The sequence below is a fragment of the Miniopterus natalensis genome, chromosome 1 (assembly GCF_054644295.1).
Source record: "Miniopterus natalensis isolate mMinNat1 chromosome 1, mMinNat1.hap1, whole genome shotgun sequence".
NCBI lineage: Eukaryota > Metazoa > Chordata > Mammalia > Chiroptera > Miniopteridae > Miniopterus > Miniopterus natalensis.
Window position 1 is genome coordinate 21,161,438 of NC_142081.1, and position 15,308 is coordinate 21,176,745.

At 45.2% G+C, this 15,308-nt stretch overlaps 2 protein-coding genes across 2 annotated transcripts in view; one reads left to right on the top strand and one right to left on the bottom strand.

The window, feature by feature from the left end:
- The first annotated feature begins 278 nt into the window (after positions 1 to 278).
- Positions 279 to 14,537, top strand: FAM161B (FAM161 centrosomal protein B). The gene is made up of 9 exons (XM_016208182.2): positions 279 to 344; positions 3,074 to 3,390; positions 4,156 to 4,706; positions 6,252 to 6,598; positions 7,375 to 7,502; positions 9,945 to 10,112; positions 10,339 to 10,438; positions 11,910 to 12,052; positions 12,626 to 14,537. The coding sequence occupies exons 1-9, from the start codon at positions 294 to 296 to the stop codon at positions 12,759 to 12,761; spliced, it is 1,941 nt and encodes a 646-aa protein (XP_016063668.2). The 5' UTR covers positions 279 to 293; the 3' UTR covers positions 12,762 to 14,537.
- Positions 14,297 to 15,308, bottom strand: part of ZNF410 (zinc finger protein 410) — a 29,847-nt gene continuing 28,835 nt past the window's right edge. The window contains exon 12 of the mRNA XM_016208180.2: positions 14,297 to 15,055. Within this exon, the coding sequence (XP_016063666.1) occupies positions 15,017 to 15,055 (39 nt within the window). The 3' untranslated portion in view covers positions 14,297 to 15,016. The remainder of the gene's footprint in view (positions 15,056 to 15,308) is intronic.

The following is a 15,308-nucleotide window of genomic DNA, read 5'->3' on the forward strand; positions in this document are numbered from 1 at the left end:
CCTTCGGAATCACTTCCAGAGCAGAGCTCTCCAATCACTTGCCGCTTCAGCCTCGCGGCCTCAGAACCGGAAATAGAACGTACGCGGGGAATAGGCCAATCGGAAAACGACCTTTGCCTCCATGGGCTGGATAGATTGGAGGCTCCCTGGGTGGGGGACTGGTTCATGCATCTGCCTGGGAGCCAATCAGAGCTCAAAGCTAGAAAGGGGCGGAACCTAACCGGCGCAGCTAGCGCCGCCGCCTCAGTCACCGCTGCTGTCACGGACGCTTCTGTCTCTGCCCCACTGAGAAAATGACCGTGGGGAGGGCTGCGGAAGCCGCCAGTGGCGCCCGGAGCCTTCAGGTAAGGAGGGAAAGAGAAGGGGAGGAATCTGGTCTCCATTCGGGAAAGGAATGCGTAAGAGAGGAAACTGTTTGATGTTGCCTTGGAGACAGACCGCAGGGGCGTGTCCCCGAGGGGCGTGGGATTAAAATTGGTCGCGTTTAGAACTCTTGGCCCAAACCGCCTGAGCCTTACGTCAGGCTCTTCGCAGAACCGCGCAACGGCCCTCAGTTTTCGCTTATCCTCTCTACTACCGTACGATTGTCGTCTCCATTTTGTAGAAGAGAAAACTGTGGCAAAGAGAGATTAAGAAATTTGCACCAAAATTCGTATAAGCAGAAAGTAGAATGGTGATTGATTAGGGCTGGTGGGAGGTATGAGGGGTGAGCAGGGAAGTGCGGTGGGGAAGGGTTGGGAGAGTTGGGGAAAAGAGAGAATGACCCCTAAATGGTATGGGGTTTCTTTTGGGGGTGATTAAAATGTAAAATTGTGTTGATGTTTGTACAACTATGTTAATATACTAAAACCCATCCACACTTTAAATAAGAGAATTGTATGTATTGCATAGTATGTGACATATCTCAATAAAGTCATTAAAAAAGGAAGTTTCCTAAGATCACACACCCCTCAGTAGCAAAGTGGGGGCTAGAGCATATACATACTTTTGACTCAATCCAGTGTTCGTTTCAGTATTAGAGATGGACCTTAGAAAACCCAGTAAAACCATCACCAAGTGTCATCTGGAGGCCTGCAGCAGCCTGCCCCCAACTGGTTTCCAGCTGCAATCAGTCATCCTCTGGTCCCATCCTGGCACCACCACGCCTGCCTTTCTAAGGATACCTCATGCCACAGTCCTCCAGCCACATTGGCCCTCTTTCTATCTCTCAAACAGTCAAGTTTGTCCCTGTCTCAGATCCCTGCCTAAAGCCCTTTGCTGTTCCTTGAACCCAGAAACCACTTACCCCAGATCTGACCAAGACTGACTCCTTCTGATCAGTCAGGTGTCAATCCAGAACTCCTCCACAGTGAGGTAGTAAAAATCATCCCAGGTCTGAGAAAGTACAACTCAGTCTGTAATAGACCCAGATAAAGCCAGCAACAAGATCAGCAGAGAACAGTGTTTCTCATAGAACCACACCATACTGTAAATGACTAATACTCCCTTCTAAATGGTTATGCTTACTTATTAATCACTTACCCAGCCCATTTTGTTCTTGTCACCTTTTAAATAAAAATTGCTCAAACATCCACTTACTGAACTGTACCCTCTTTGTGACAGCATCCATTCAGAGTTGATCCCTGCTTTCCCTAACTCTCATCAGAATTATTCAGGACAAACTAACCCTAGAAAAAGCCCCTCTCTCACCCTCTTACTAAAAGCTATCCCTCTCCCAAGTTCCCTATAATTTTCCATGGTTTTTTGCAGCAAATTAATAAACCTAACTCTGATTATAGTACAAGTATACACATGTAACATAATATATCTCTCTCTCTACGTAGATATATATAGTCTTTATCTGATGGGCTTTTATAGTCCATCATATAAGGAAAGCTTCCCATAGCCACTCCATCACTCTATAATCCCACAGTTTTATGGATTTCACTGAATTATCATCTTACATCATCTGTCTCCCTTCACTAGAATATAAACTTCATGAGAGTAGGGACTTTGTCTTGTTCTCAGCTTAATGCCTAATACACATTAATCACCTAATATATGTTTTCTGAATGAATGGAGTATTTAAACCCAGTTGAGTTTCCCACATTCTAGGACATTGCTCATTCAGCTAGACCACATTGTCTCTCCTGTTAATTATCCATTCCTAGTGACCAGTGGAAATCAGCTAGAATATGAGGAAAGCAGAGTCGTAGACATGGGAAGCAAGAAAAAGAAGATTGACAAAAGTTCGCAAAACCCAACTTTTGGGCCAAGGTCATGGATAGGATTCCTGGTAGTACAGGGGGTAAAGTATGGTGCAGAGTAGGTACTCTGTAAATGCTCACCACACTGCATGAAGTAGGGACCCAACTTTAGCTCTTTGCTTCTCTTTCCTGTCTTTTGTCAACCAAAGGTCACTGCCACAATTCAACACCAACAGAAGTCTCCCATTTGGGGTGTGGTACAGGAGAGATTTGATTCAGTAAAATAGCTCAAGCATTGCAGCTGAGTTTGCAAACCCCGGGAAGGAAGCCAGGGCAACTCTGCTGGCTTATATAGAGAAGACTGTCCATTCCTCTGTTCCTGATTGGTCAGTTTTCATGCAAATATTCCATAGACTCGTCTACTTCTGATTGGTCAGTAAATGTGCAAATGAGGATATAGTTGCACAGCTCTAATTGGATGGGGTAGGTCTTCAGCCCATTGGTTGAATTACAGTCATAGGAACTCTATTATAAGGGTCAACTCAGATGGCAGGAACATAGTACACTAGGCTGGCAGCTCAGTCTTCAGCTTTTCCCTGATATGTGGTGTGCATGAGGGACCTCTGTAAACAATAGCTGCTACACTCTGGTTATGAATTTGAGCCCAGTATACTTTCTTGGTAGGTATATTCTTTCCTGGGGTTGACACTTTCAGCCAAGCACACCTCATATACCAATTTGTGAAATTTCTTTAGAGCAAGGAACACATCTTATTTTTCTTCGTTTCTCCCCAGTTCCTAATATACAGAGGCTTATTCAAAGTGAAATGAACAGTTATGTTTTTAATACATTTGGAATTAGAGTTTGACCCGCCTATTTTATTTTAGATATTTCCTCCCAAATCCTCCTCAGACACAGAGGCAGAAGAGGAGCTGTCTGGGGATGGGCTGCTTTTGCCTAGGGCTGGCAAACTTGATGAGTTCCTCAGCCTAGAGGAGACAGATTCTACTTCTGACTCAACTGGGAGCTTTTACAAGACCCTGCAAGTACTAAAGCAGAAAGGCAGGTGGTGCCTGTCAGAATCCCTTTATCAGTCTGATCCAGACAGTGATGAGAGCCTCTCTGAAGATGATGAGGACCTGGAGAATTTCTTCCAAGACAAAGGCAGTGGGAAGCCGAAGGTCCGGTACCCACCATCTCTGAGGTAAGGCACTGCAGTTCAACAGCTGCCTCACTGCACAACTCTGACCAAGTCATGTTCCTCCTCAGTAAAGCAAAGAGCGCTTCTGCAAGTTGCCACTTACCCAGGCTCCAGCAGAATCAGCTTCCGGATCCAAACATGTATTCTGATTCCTACACAGGAGTCCTAAATCACTTTGGGTAACCCTTAGTCACCTGAAGCACTGGAACTGATTAAACGGATGCCTTTCCCAAACCCACTACCTCCCTGAGAGTGACAACAGGGTACATTTACCTTGGCCAAACCCTATTGTATGTATACTTTATCTCATTTAATATTTATTGTCTCCTCCCAATAACCTTTGTAAGTAGGTAATATTCTTGCCATTCTACAGATGAGGAATTGAGGTTCCAAGAGAACCTTGCTCAAGGTCACACAGCTGGTAATTGTTTGAAGCAGATTTGAATCTGGTTCTGTCTGACTCTAAAGTCCCCTGCTCCGCACCATTGTTCTGTCCCCATATGAAAATATTAGAGTGCAAAGTGGCAATTCTTGGATCAACTTAGATAAGAGACTTCTTACTAAGGCTGCTAGATGGCCTGTGGGAAGGAGGGAGGACTGGCTGAGAAAGGCAAAGGCTTAGCGGCCTGTGGGGCTGTGATGTCAGGCTGAGAAGCTGGATGCAACCTGCTGGAAGACGGGGGAGGAGCCAGGAGGAGGATGTGGGAGGAGCCGGGCCACCAGGCTGCCCTGTCCTCCAGGCACAGGGCAGCTGTTTTCTTCCCCCAGGTGTGGTCCCACAAGGCGCTGCAGCTCCCTGAGTAACCTACCCTCCGACATTCCCAAGGGTCAGCTCCAGCCACCTGCAGGCTCCAGGCCTCCTTCCCAGCACAGAAGCATCAGCTCCTGGGCATCATCCATCACTGTCCCTCAGCCATTTCGTATGACAGTGCGTGAGGCCCAGAAAAAGGCCCAGTGGCTGGCCTCACCCGCCTCCTTCGAGCTTGAGAGGCAGCAGGCCCAAAGGCAGGGTCAGGAGGAGGCCGAGTGCCACCGGCAGTTCCGGGCACAGCCTGTGCCGGCGCATGTCTACCTGCCCCTCTACCAGGAAATCATGGAGCGCAATGAAGCCCGAAGGCAGGCAGGGATTCAGAAGAGGAAGGAACTGCTTCTCTCTTCCTTAAAACCCTTCAGCTTCCTGGAGAAGGAGGAGCAACGAAAGGAAGCCGCTCAACAGAGGGAATTGGCCGCCACTGCTAAGGCCAAGGTCACCAAGCGGAAAGCCACCAGAAGGATCCCCAAGTCCATTCTGGAGCCGGCCCTTGGGGACAAACTCCAGGGTAAACACATCCTTGCCATCTTGCTGCCTCCTGCCTGGGGGTGCAGTGGGGATTTAGTCAGGCTCGGGGGTCAGCATGGCTTGGCGATGAGCTTTCAGGTCGCCCTGCTAGAGGCCACACTCAGTGCAGGCCATGGAGTAGGGTTGGGTCTGTTTGTACAAGGAGGGAGCCCTTTAAGGAGCAAGAAACCAGGAGAGGTCCTACAGTGCCCCCCAGCTTTGCCCTCTCTCTCAGTGAGTGCATATGAAGGCCTCTGTGGCCACGCAGATGTGAAAACAAATGAGACATCTAAAGATGGGTGTAAACCAGTGCCACCACTGGCCAGCTGCCCTGAGGAAAGCCGCCACCCCTCCCTCATCCTGGTGAGGTACTCATTTCAAGAAGTGTAGCTCAAATAAGAGACTCAGGCTTTCTTTGCTCATTCAGTAACATGCGCCATGTCTGAGGCACTGTTCTAGGGTGACTAGATGGAGTTTGTGGACATGGGAGGGAGACAGATAATAGACAAATAATCACAACTGTGATAAGTCATTTGCAAGGATTACAGGGTCCTATGGAGCTTATAACAGAGGACCTAACTTAGGGGGTGGGGGGTGGGAACAGTTAGGGTCCCCAGAAGAAGTAAGCACTGAGGCTGGCCCTGAAGGATGAGCTGTGTTAATTTGATAAAGAGGGAGGAAGAGTGTACCAAGCAGAAATACAGCATGGAGGTAAGAGAAAGCTGAGCACATTCGGGGGTGGAAGGCAGAGGGGAGAGAAAAGAGGGAGAGGGGAGGGGAGAAGCAAGCACAGGCCATGGGAGTTTGGACTTCACCTAAGGGCACTGGGGAGCCACTGGAGGGTTTGAAGTAGGGCAGCTCATGATCAGATACGCCGTTCAGAAAGATCACTCTGATGGTTGAGGAGATAATTAAGGGAGAGGTGCAAGGCAGGGGCGATGTTGATCTAACAGAAGGCTATTTCAATAATTTGGCTGAGAAATTATGAAATTAGTAGCAGGGATGATAAAAAGAGAATGGACTGCAGACAGGTTAAAGAGGAAGACACCGAACACGTGACTGATGAGATGAGGGAGGGAGGAGTCAGAATGATTTGGGCAGTGGGCTTGGGCAGTTGGGTGGATGGTGGGGCCTTTCTCTGAGACAGGAGAGACCTGGGAGATGAGCAGGTGACTAGCCCATTCCTCCTCCTTTATCTCTGAAGAAAGAACCAGAGAAAGCTCTCAGTAAATGTGAATGGCGGCTGTTTCTGCAACCTGATTGGCCCCTGGCAGTGGTATTCTTGTCAACATTTATTGACGAGCTCTCCAGAAAGAAAGAAAAAAAGCCAATTTGTAGTGTTTGCTATTTTCCATGGTGTAAACATGCCTATCATGGCCAATTTCAGGCTTCCCATATGATGTCAACTGGCTCACAAAATTCCTGAAAAGTTAACAATTGGCTCCAGCACATTACTGCTAGTGTTTAAAAGAGGGAAAGTTCCCCAAACCTTTTGGTATGAGTCTCAGTCCCTTCTCACCGATCACACCCTGATTTTTCTCCACAGAAGCTGAGCTGTTCAGGAAAATTCGCATCCAGATGAGAGCCCTGGACATGCTCCAGATGGCCTCCTGCCCCATCACCTCCTCCAGTTGCCAGGCTGAGCCACGGCCTCGCACAGCCACCCGAACCCAGGAGAAAAAGCTTGGGTTTCTGAAGACTGACTTTGGATTCCAGCCTCGGGTGAATCATGCCATCCCTGACTATGAGAGCCTTTATAAGGCCTTCCAGAGAAGAGCTGCCAAGAGAAGGGACACCCGAGAGGTGACTCGCAACAAGCCCTTCTTGCTGAGAACTGCCAGCCCCTGTCGCACTCAGCGGGCCTGTGATGCTGCTGCCACTGGAGGGAGGAAGGTAAGAGCCCAGGCAGTTGCTGGAGGGTCAAGGGCCTGAGGCCTGAAATCCAAAGAGGGCTACGTCTCAGTGGAAGGCACTTCTCATGGCATTTTTCTATGTTAATTTTTTTTAAAACACCAGTTCAGCTATCAGCAGATCCACAATTCCTATAAACTTAAGACCACAAGAATACTTCTTTTCCTTCCTTCTCTTTAGAGAAATTGCAGAAATAAGTTCAAGCAGGTCTAAAAGGCAGGGAGTTAGGATCAATGTTGTGTCCCTATACCAGTTCCAAAGAACTCTTCTCATTTGATTAAAAACTTCAGGATTGAACCCTGGCTGGTGTGGCTCAGTGGTATTAGAGCATCGGCCTATGCACCGAAGGGTCTCAGGTTCAATTCCTGGTCAAGGGCACTTATCTGGGTTTCAGGTTCGATCCCTGCCCCCGGTCATAGTGCATGCGGGAGGCAGCCAGTGGTTGTGTCACTCTTACATTGGTATTTCTCTCCTCCCCCCTCCCTTCTTTCTACTCTCTCTGAAAAGCAGTAAAAAAAATATCCTGAAAAGCAGTAAAAGAAATATCCTCTGGTGAAGTTAACCAAAGAACCCAAATAACTTATGGACTAATATCCAAGTCTGTCCCAGTTACTAAGCATGAGATCTAATTACCCTTCGCTTTCATTCCTGGAAAAATGATTCTTAGTCTGACTAGTCCTTCACTGAGATTGATTCCAGTTAAGATAGAAACTAATCACACATGCTGTCCCACCAATACCAGCCTTTGTTTCCTCTAGGACTCTCCACAGCCACCCGCCACACCCCGGCCAAGGAGTCATTCTCTGAGTGGTCTTGCTTCTCTCTCTGCCAACACCCTCCCTGTGCACATCACAGATGCCACCAGGAAGAGGGAATCTGCAGTCAGGTGAGTAGGCAGGCTGCAGAAGACTCATAATGCCCAGCTCATGGCCCACGTGATGGAAACCACCCTGCTGCTGGGCCTCCTGTTATCAGAAAGACCTAAAGGGGTGGAAGGGAATTCTCTGATGAGGACAGGAATGCATGTGATCCTCCACACTTAGGGCTGGAAAACACCTAGCTATCATTCAGCAAATATTCACAGGGCCTTACTGTGCCAGGCAGAATGTTAAGGCCAGAGATAACCTTATGGAGCCTATAGTTTAATAGCTAGTCTGCAATATAGAAAAGAGAAGAAGCAACTACCTTATTTTGTGAGTAGTGCGATGATGAGGAATAGAGGACTGTGGGGGCACTGGGAAGCCTGGGCAGGGGTCTCTTGTAATAGATGTCTAAAGCAGGGGTGGGGAACGTCCAGCCCACGGGCCATATATGGCCCAAGAAATCATTTGGTCTGGCCTTGCCAAGGCAGCTGTGGGACTCAAAATTCAATAAATCTAGGAGCTTTTTTTCATAGCTAATTTTTAAGTTGATAACTTTGTATGGCCCTCAAATGATGTTATAAATATCCAAACGGTCCTTGGCAGAAAAAAGGTTCCCCACCCCTGGTCTAAAGTGAAACCTGAAGAAAGAGGAATAATCCAAAGGCTGGAAGGAAAGAAGGTTCCAGACAGAACATCATGGGTACAACCCATAGATGGAAGAGGAAGGAAGCCAACAGGAACAGGAACTCAGAGAAGCATGACGACAGGTGTCTGAGCCTGCCACAGAGAGGAGGCATCCATTGCCCATGTTTGAGATTCTCTGAGATTCATCTTGGGGCACTGAGAAGTCACTGGGAGTCAGGCACCTCCTTATTTTGAGCTCTTTAACTGACCTGCCTCTGTCATGGTATTGTTCTCATTGAGCCAGCAAGAGCTCCTCCACTAGGCCTCTGAGCTGAAGCGAGCAGAGGACCCACATCTTAGTGCTTTCCTGTGGGGCTCACAGGAGTACATGGAACCGACTTGGCCCTTTAAGACCCACAATAGATTGTAGAAATATATTTAGAATTCAAGCGATATTCCCTTTTTCCTCAAATTTCATAGAGCTACTAAATCAAGGCTGAATATATCAATATCCTGAGGTCCTAATAAGATAGGTATCATGAACCAGAGGCTGGCCCACCTATAGAGGTTTTCCACAGCTGTTTCCTAGCAATAGGGAGTTTGACATATTAGGAGATTAAACTTCAATGTCCTCCTTCCTAATCTGTCCACTTGAGTGTAAACAGCCAAATGCAAGAGTCCTGACTTGTGACTTTTGGTAGAACTCTCCATAGTACCTCAGAGTATTTACATAAACTAAGTACTAAAAGTTGACCTCAGATTGTGCATTGAAACAGGTCCATTTCTAGTTCTCTGTACAAATGCAGATTTGTATTCCCAAAGGACCAGTCACCTTCCAGCCCACTGTTTATAGCAGTTTATACACCAAGGGCAGAGGCTTGGGAGTTAGATATCCTGGTTCTAATCTTAGATATTCTATTGGTACGCTGGGTGGCTTTGAGCAAGTAGCTTACCCTCTCTGAGGCTACATCTCCTTACCTATAAGAAGGGTGCTCATAATTCTTAGTTCACAGGAAAGTTATGAGGATTACACAAGATAATGGACATAAAGCACTTGTGGGCTGTTTGCACTGGTTCAGGGTACGTAACTCAGAGAATGGTAACTATTAGTATTTTTTTCAAGATAAGCAACAGACCTGGATGTTTGGGTATTTAAGTAAGGATATATATTTTTAATTTTTACTTATTGATTTTAGAGAGAGGAAGGGAGAGAGACAGAGAGAGAGAGACATCAATTTGTTGTTCCACTTATTTATGCATTCATTGGTTGATTCTTATATGTGCTGTGGCCTGGGATCTAACCCACAACCTTGGGACAATGCTCCAACCAACTGAACTACCCAGCCAGGGCTAAGTAAGGATATTTTAACTCACATGTTTTCAGTTCAATTAATAAACTCCTAGGTAGAATATCATTGTATCCAGAGTGCTGGGAAGGCGTCATGTGCCTGTGCATTTAATGCCAGAATCTTAATCTTTCTGAAATGGCAGGGAGATAAATTACCCACCCTATTCACAGAACACACCAACTTTTCAGAAAGGTTACTATGATTGCTTTTATTTATTTTTTAAAAATATGTCCTTATTGATTTCAGAAAGAGGAAAGGAGGGAGAGAGAGATAGAAACATCAGTGATGAGAGTCATTGATCGGTTGCCTCCTACACGCCTCCTACTGGGGATCGAGGCCGCAACCGGGCATGTGCCCTGACCAAGAATCAAACCTCAATCTCCTGGATCATACGTTGATGCTCAACCGCTGAGCCACACCGGCCAGGCCCAAGATTGCTTTTAAATATACCCACATTGGTCATCTGTATGCTTTTTCACCTCCTCCCTTTAGAAGCTCCCTTGAAAAAAAGGACAAAGCAGATGAGAGTACTGCTCAGTGGTTGGAGATGCATAAAAAGAAGTGTCAGGCAATGTCTAAATCCGTGACCTTACGTGCAAAAGCCATGGATCCCCATAAAAGCCTGGAGGAGGTATTCAAAGCAAAGCTGAAAGAAAACAGGTCAGTGTCCTCTATGTGTAAAAGGGTTGATGGTCTTGGGATCCAACAGATCATAAGCGGCAAAATGGGGAGCCCAAAATTACGGGGGAGGCTCCTATAATTGCAGTCGTAAGTTTTCCCAGGCAGTCAGGAATTGACAGTGTCCATGGGACTTACCCTGCTTAACTGGAATGAAGGGTATTCGGGATTGGAAAAAGATGGATCTCAAAAATCTTGTTAATTCCAGGAACAATGACCGTAAAAGAGCAAAAGAGTATAAGAAAGAATTGGAGGAAATGAAAAAGAGAATACAAACGAGGCCCTATCTCTTCGAACAAGTTACCAAGGTAAAACTAAACCATCATTTACTTTCTTTCTGTTTTAGATGAAAGGGTTCTTAGAAATTATGAAAGTTTAATATCTGAATATTAAACATTTCCTTGAGGCTCAGAAAGATTCTAAATTGGGCCCATTTTATTACTACCATCTTTCCTCAAAATAAGTAGTGTAATAGTGAATGTTGCTTGGGCTAATTTCATCCAAGACTGGACTCCAAAGGCATCTACAAAGGGATATTTCACTTCCTAGAGTTTTCACTGTAGTTTAGCTTTCAGTTTGAATCAGAGCGGGGTGATCCCAGATACACAGTGACAGTTTGGCTGTTAGTAAGCACATCTTTAACTTACTAATGTGACTGAAAATCCAGTCTTTTCTGCTGTCTGGAGCCACTGTTCATAGTGCTGGGAAAACATCTCTCCTCCTGCAGTGCTGGTGCCCTGGGCATCCCCATCCTCTAGATCTGTGGCACATTGCTAAGTCTCCAAGGGTTGGGATGCTCACAAGCACCCCACAAGGCCCTTTCCAGATTAAGTGCCTTTCAGGTTGGAAGAATCATTTTAACCTGTTCTCTAGACTTTTAGGGAGATTGGACTCAGTTAAGACCTCCCTAAGGAAGCTCTGAGCTACTTGAACAACCTTAAAAAGGCCACCATCTCAGGAGGCTTTGGACTACATCAGATTCTGAGGATCACCCTCCTCTTCAGAGTTGGGGTTCAAAAGTTGGGGTTCCCAAGTGACCCAGATCCAAGTGCTGGGTATTATCTCCATCGTACAGCCAGTGCATTATCTAGGCATTTCCTGGGTCTACTCCTTTCCACCCACATACCTATCACACACTGGGCTGTCTCAGATTTGCCTAGCAACTTGCATTGTTCAAAATCTCGCATGCTGACCTCTCCTCTTCATATTTTTTCAAGCAAGCACACACTCAGATTTGAACAGATCTTCCAGCACTCTAGGAAAAATGCAAAGTACTTGATATGATTTTGCTCTCAAACACACAAATGAAAAGTAAACTTTCCCGGTCCACATGCAGACCACCTATGCTTGACCACTAAAGAGTACAGCTTATTTGTTATATTTTAATGTTCCTCATGATGGTTATTTTTAAATCTTCAGGTTTTAGTTCATCATTTTCATCTGGTCTCACTTGGTCTTCCAAAAATCTAAGTCCTTGCTTCTCAAAGGTGTGGCTCTCTTATCAATAGCTAGCTTCTCCTGGGACTGTTAGAAATACAGAATTTCGGGCCCCATCTGAGACCTACCACATAAGAGTCTATATTTTAACAAAATCTTCAGGTAGCTTCTATGTACTTTAAGGCTTGAAAAACAAAGCTCAAAGTAATTTCTATGCAAATCTTGTGCCCACTAATTGGGGTGTATGTGTGTGAGCACTATTTTAAGGTAGGTTAAGCTAATGATTTAGAATTGTCAAGTAATTCACAAGACAGCTACAGCAGATTAATTCCCATTCCACAGGACCTTGCCAGGAAAGCAGCAGAACAACGGTATCAAGACACCCTGAAGCAGGCCGGGCTGGATGAAGACTTTGTGAGGAAAAAGGTTCTGGGCACCAGGGCTGTACAGTGGAAGGAGCAGTCAGAAGTTCTTGGTTATCCCAGGTAACCCAAGATGCTGTTATCCTGCAGCTTTCTAGGTGCCATCCCTTGTAATGCCCCTGAGAGGAACCTGTAGAACAGCCACTCGTATTTTGAGGTCACTCTCCTGTACTTACTTATAGAATACTGTCCAGGTATCTCCAGATAACATATTTGGAGAGAACAGCTGTGAATGAAATATAACTATTATATATTAGGCCTAGATTCCTACAGTTTGAAACATTTTTCCATTCCAGTTCTAGTGCCACCAGTCAAAAGTATTTCCATTCCATTTTTGAAAAACCATGTATATTTATACTTCCCATAAAATGATAAAACTGTTTTTCCAGCACTCTTTAACAATAACTCATTAGCACCACCTCCTCCATTGAGAGGAAAGCATAGCATCGCCAGTATTTTCAATTTCAACTTTGTTGTTTCTTAATTCCTAATGGTCCCCTCCCCTAATTCCTATCCCCATTTTCCACCTAGAATTCCCTTTGGCAGCCCACATGAAATGATGAAAATGTTGAGGCCATCCTTAAGCTCCACATGCTGTAATTAAAATTGTTTTTCATGTTTTGATTTATTCTGCAGCACCCAGGAAACCACAAAACTTGGCATCAGAAACCCACAGCAGGATTTAGAAGAGCCTCTAGAACAGCCTGCCAGCCCCAAGAAAGAACAGGAGCTGTCTTATGAACTGCTAGATAATCCCCAATCAATTGCCTAATCAGCACACTGAAATTACTGCTTTTCAGTAATATTAAGCAACTAACGTGGGGTTGAATCAAGGCAGGCAACAACTGGGTTTGAGTCACGGCTGTTCTTGGAGAACGGGGGAAAGAAAAGTAGCTATTAACGGAAAGGTTCCAGTAAATCCAAGCAGAGCAGCTCAGGGTGGAGGGATCAGAGCCAAGTTAAGCGCTCTTTCTTTGTGCCTCACACTTGAACATTAGCTACAGCCCTGGCCAGTTTTGCTCAGTGGTTAGAGCATCCGCCCGCAGACTGAAGGGTCCTGGGTTTGATTCCAGCCAAGGGCACAAACCTTGGTTGCAGGCTTGATCCCTGGCCCAGGGAGGCATCCAGTTGATGTCTCTCTCTCACATCAGTTTCTCTCTCTCTGAAAAGCAATGGAAAAAATATCCTCGGGTGAGGATTAAAAAACCAAAAAAAAAAAAAAAAAATTAGATACAGAAAAGAGGGCACAAGCCCAGTGTCTACAGGGGCTAGTCAGAAAATAAATGGACTGAATGGCGGGCTGTAATACAATGGGGGAGTCTGCTGGAATACAGGCCCAGAATTGCCAGATCAACTGCATTTTCAACAGAAGCCAAAAAATCTGCTGATGGGAACTAATTTAAAAATTACTCGGAAATATTGTATGGGCAAAATAAAACACCTGGGGGTGACAAGTTTGCAACTTCTAGTACAGGGTTTCTCAGCCTCAGCACTATTGACATTTTGGGTCAGATGAGTCTGTTCCGTGCAGGGAGAAGGTGCTGTCCTGTGTACTGTAAGATGTTTAGCAGCATCCCTGGCCTCTACTCACTAGATGCCAGTAATACTCCTCCAGTTGTGACAACCAAAAATGTCTCTAGATATTGCTAAATGTCCCCAGTTGAGAACCACTGCTTTAGTATAAAGGCTACAGGAAGTGAAAACTGGCATTTTAAGAATACGAGTAATTGACACAAAATCTACATAGCAAGGATGATTACACATCATTAACAACTTGATGACTATAATTATTTAAAATAGCAGCTCTTTCCTGTTATTTATGTGGATTGTTACCTGTGAGCATTTGTGTGTGTGTCAGGATGAGGTTCATTTTAAATAAATCTGAAACTCCTCTGATAGTCATGATTTTCTACTAGTAAGTGATCTCTGAAATACTTTTCTTCTCACTAATTATAATTAGATATTCTCTCTCAGTAGCTGTAGAGCCAGGAAAATAACAAGAGTGCCTACTCTAACAGAAGCACCCTTCTCATTTTGTTTTTTACCTTTCTGGGAAAATTCATTGCCAGCTTTCCAGACTCAGACATGGTCCTTTCCGGTGATGACAGAGTGATACTCTGATAACTATGATCTGGGTTTGCTAATTGGAGATGAAGGTGTTCATGTCATGGTTCCCCAAGACTCCTGAACTCAGTTTTACCTGCACGGAATCTTAAGGGTAAATCAGTACCTTATCTTAAAGGGGAAGACTGAACTATTAATCTCCTCTCTAAGAAAACAAATTCTGTCTAAAACAAGAAGCCAAAGAACTGGGCTATTTTGTTTATTTAAAGGGAAAACAACTGAAGCTCTGAATCATGTGATTTAACTTAAAAAAAAAAAAAAGACACCTTTTAAACATGCTACTGTATGTTCCATAAACAAAGAAAGCAAAGTGACCAAGTAGTACCCCAGCCTGGGCCAAGTAGGGATTCAAGTAATTTATTTTTTTGCAGCCCAGTGGCGGAGAGTCTCTTACTCAGGTTGCTAAAGGGAGAATGTCACAACAGGACTGACATCACTCCCTTCTCCAAAGCAACAAGGCATCTTGAAAGCTCAACTTCTTGGTGAAGTTTTATGGTTGGTGGCAGGACTTAGTTCATCCATGTGAAAAGACAGCTGAGTCTGGGATGGAAGCTCTTCATAGGAAAACCTCCTCTCAATAGTTACACTGAGAAAGTTCAGCCAACACATAATCAAATTCATTTTTGGGAGAAGTCCATCCCAAAATTCTACAGTGGGAAGAGAGTTAGGTACAATGACCTAGCCCACATTCCCTGCTTGCTTCCATTTCTGGATCAGATGAGAATCTGAAAAGAAGCTCTCCTGCATTCATCTTCTATGCCAGGAAGATGAACAGAGGAAAAAGTGGGGTCTTGTCATTCACAGATTCATTTTGGTTCCAGCAGACCGTGAGCCATAAGCAAGCTGTTCCCACTATATGCACTCTGGGATCAGAGCTGCTCTTCCATGATTCAGCACCCATGCTCATGTCCGTCTTTCAGTTAAATCTCCTTGGTTTAGTAACTGTAAAAGAGTAAAACAGAATTTGGAACGGGCACGTGCTGTTCTAAGGGTTGCAAATTGTCTTCTCCTTCTCTAGCACCTGAGAATCCCCCAGGAATCAACATTCCTCACTCGCTGGAAGAGTGGTCAGTTAGTGCCTAGACCCTGGGTGAAGAGGATGAGGCTGGAGCCCTGAGGGGCCTGCAGCTTGAAAACGAGGCATCAGAGGGCTGCTAAGATGACCTGGAGAAAGGAAAAGGAGGGGTGAGCAGTG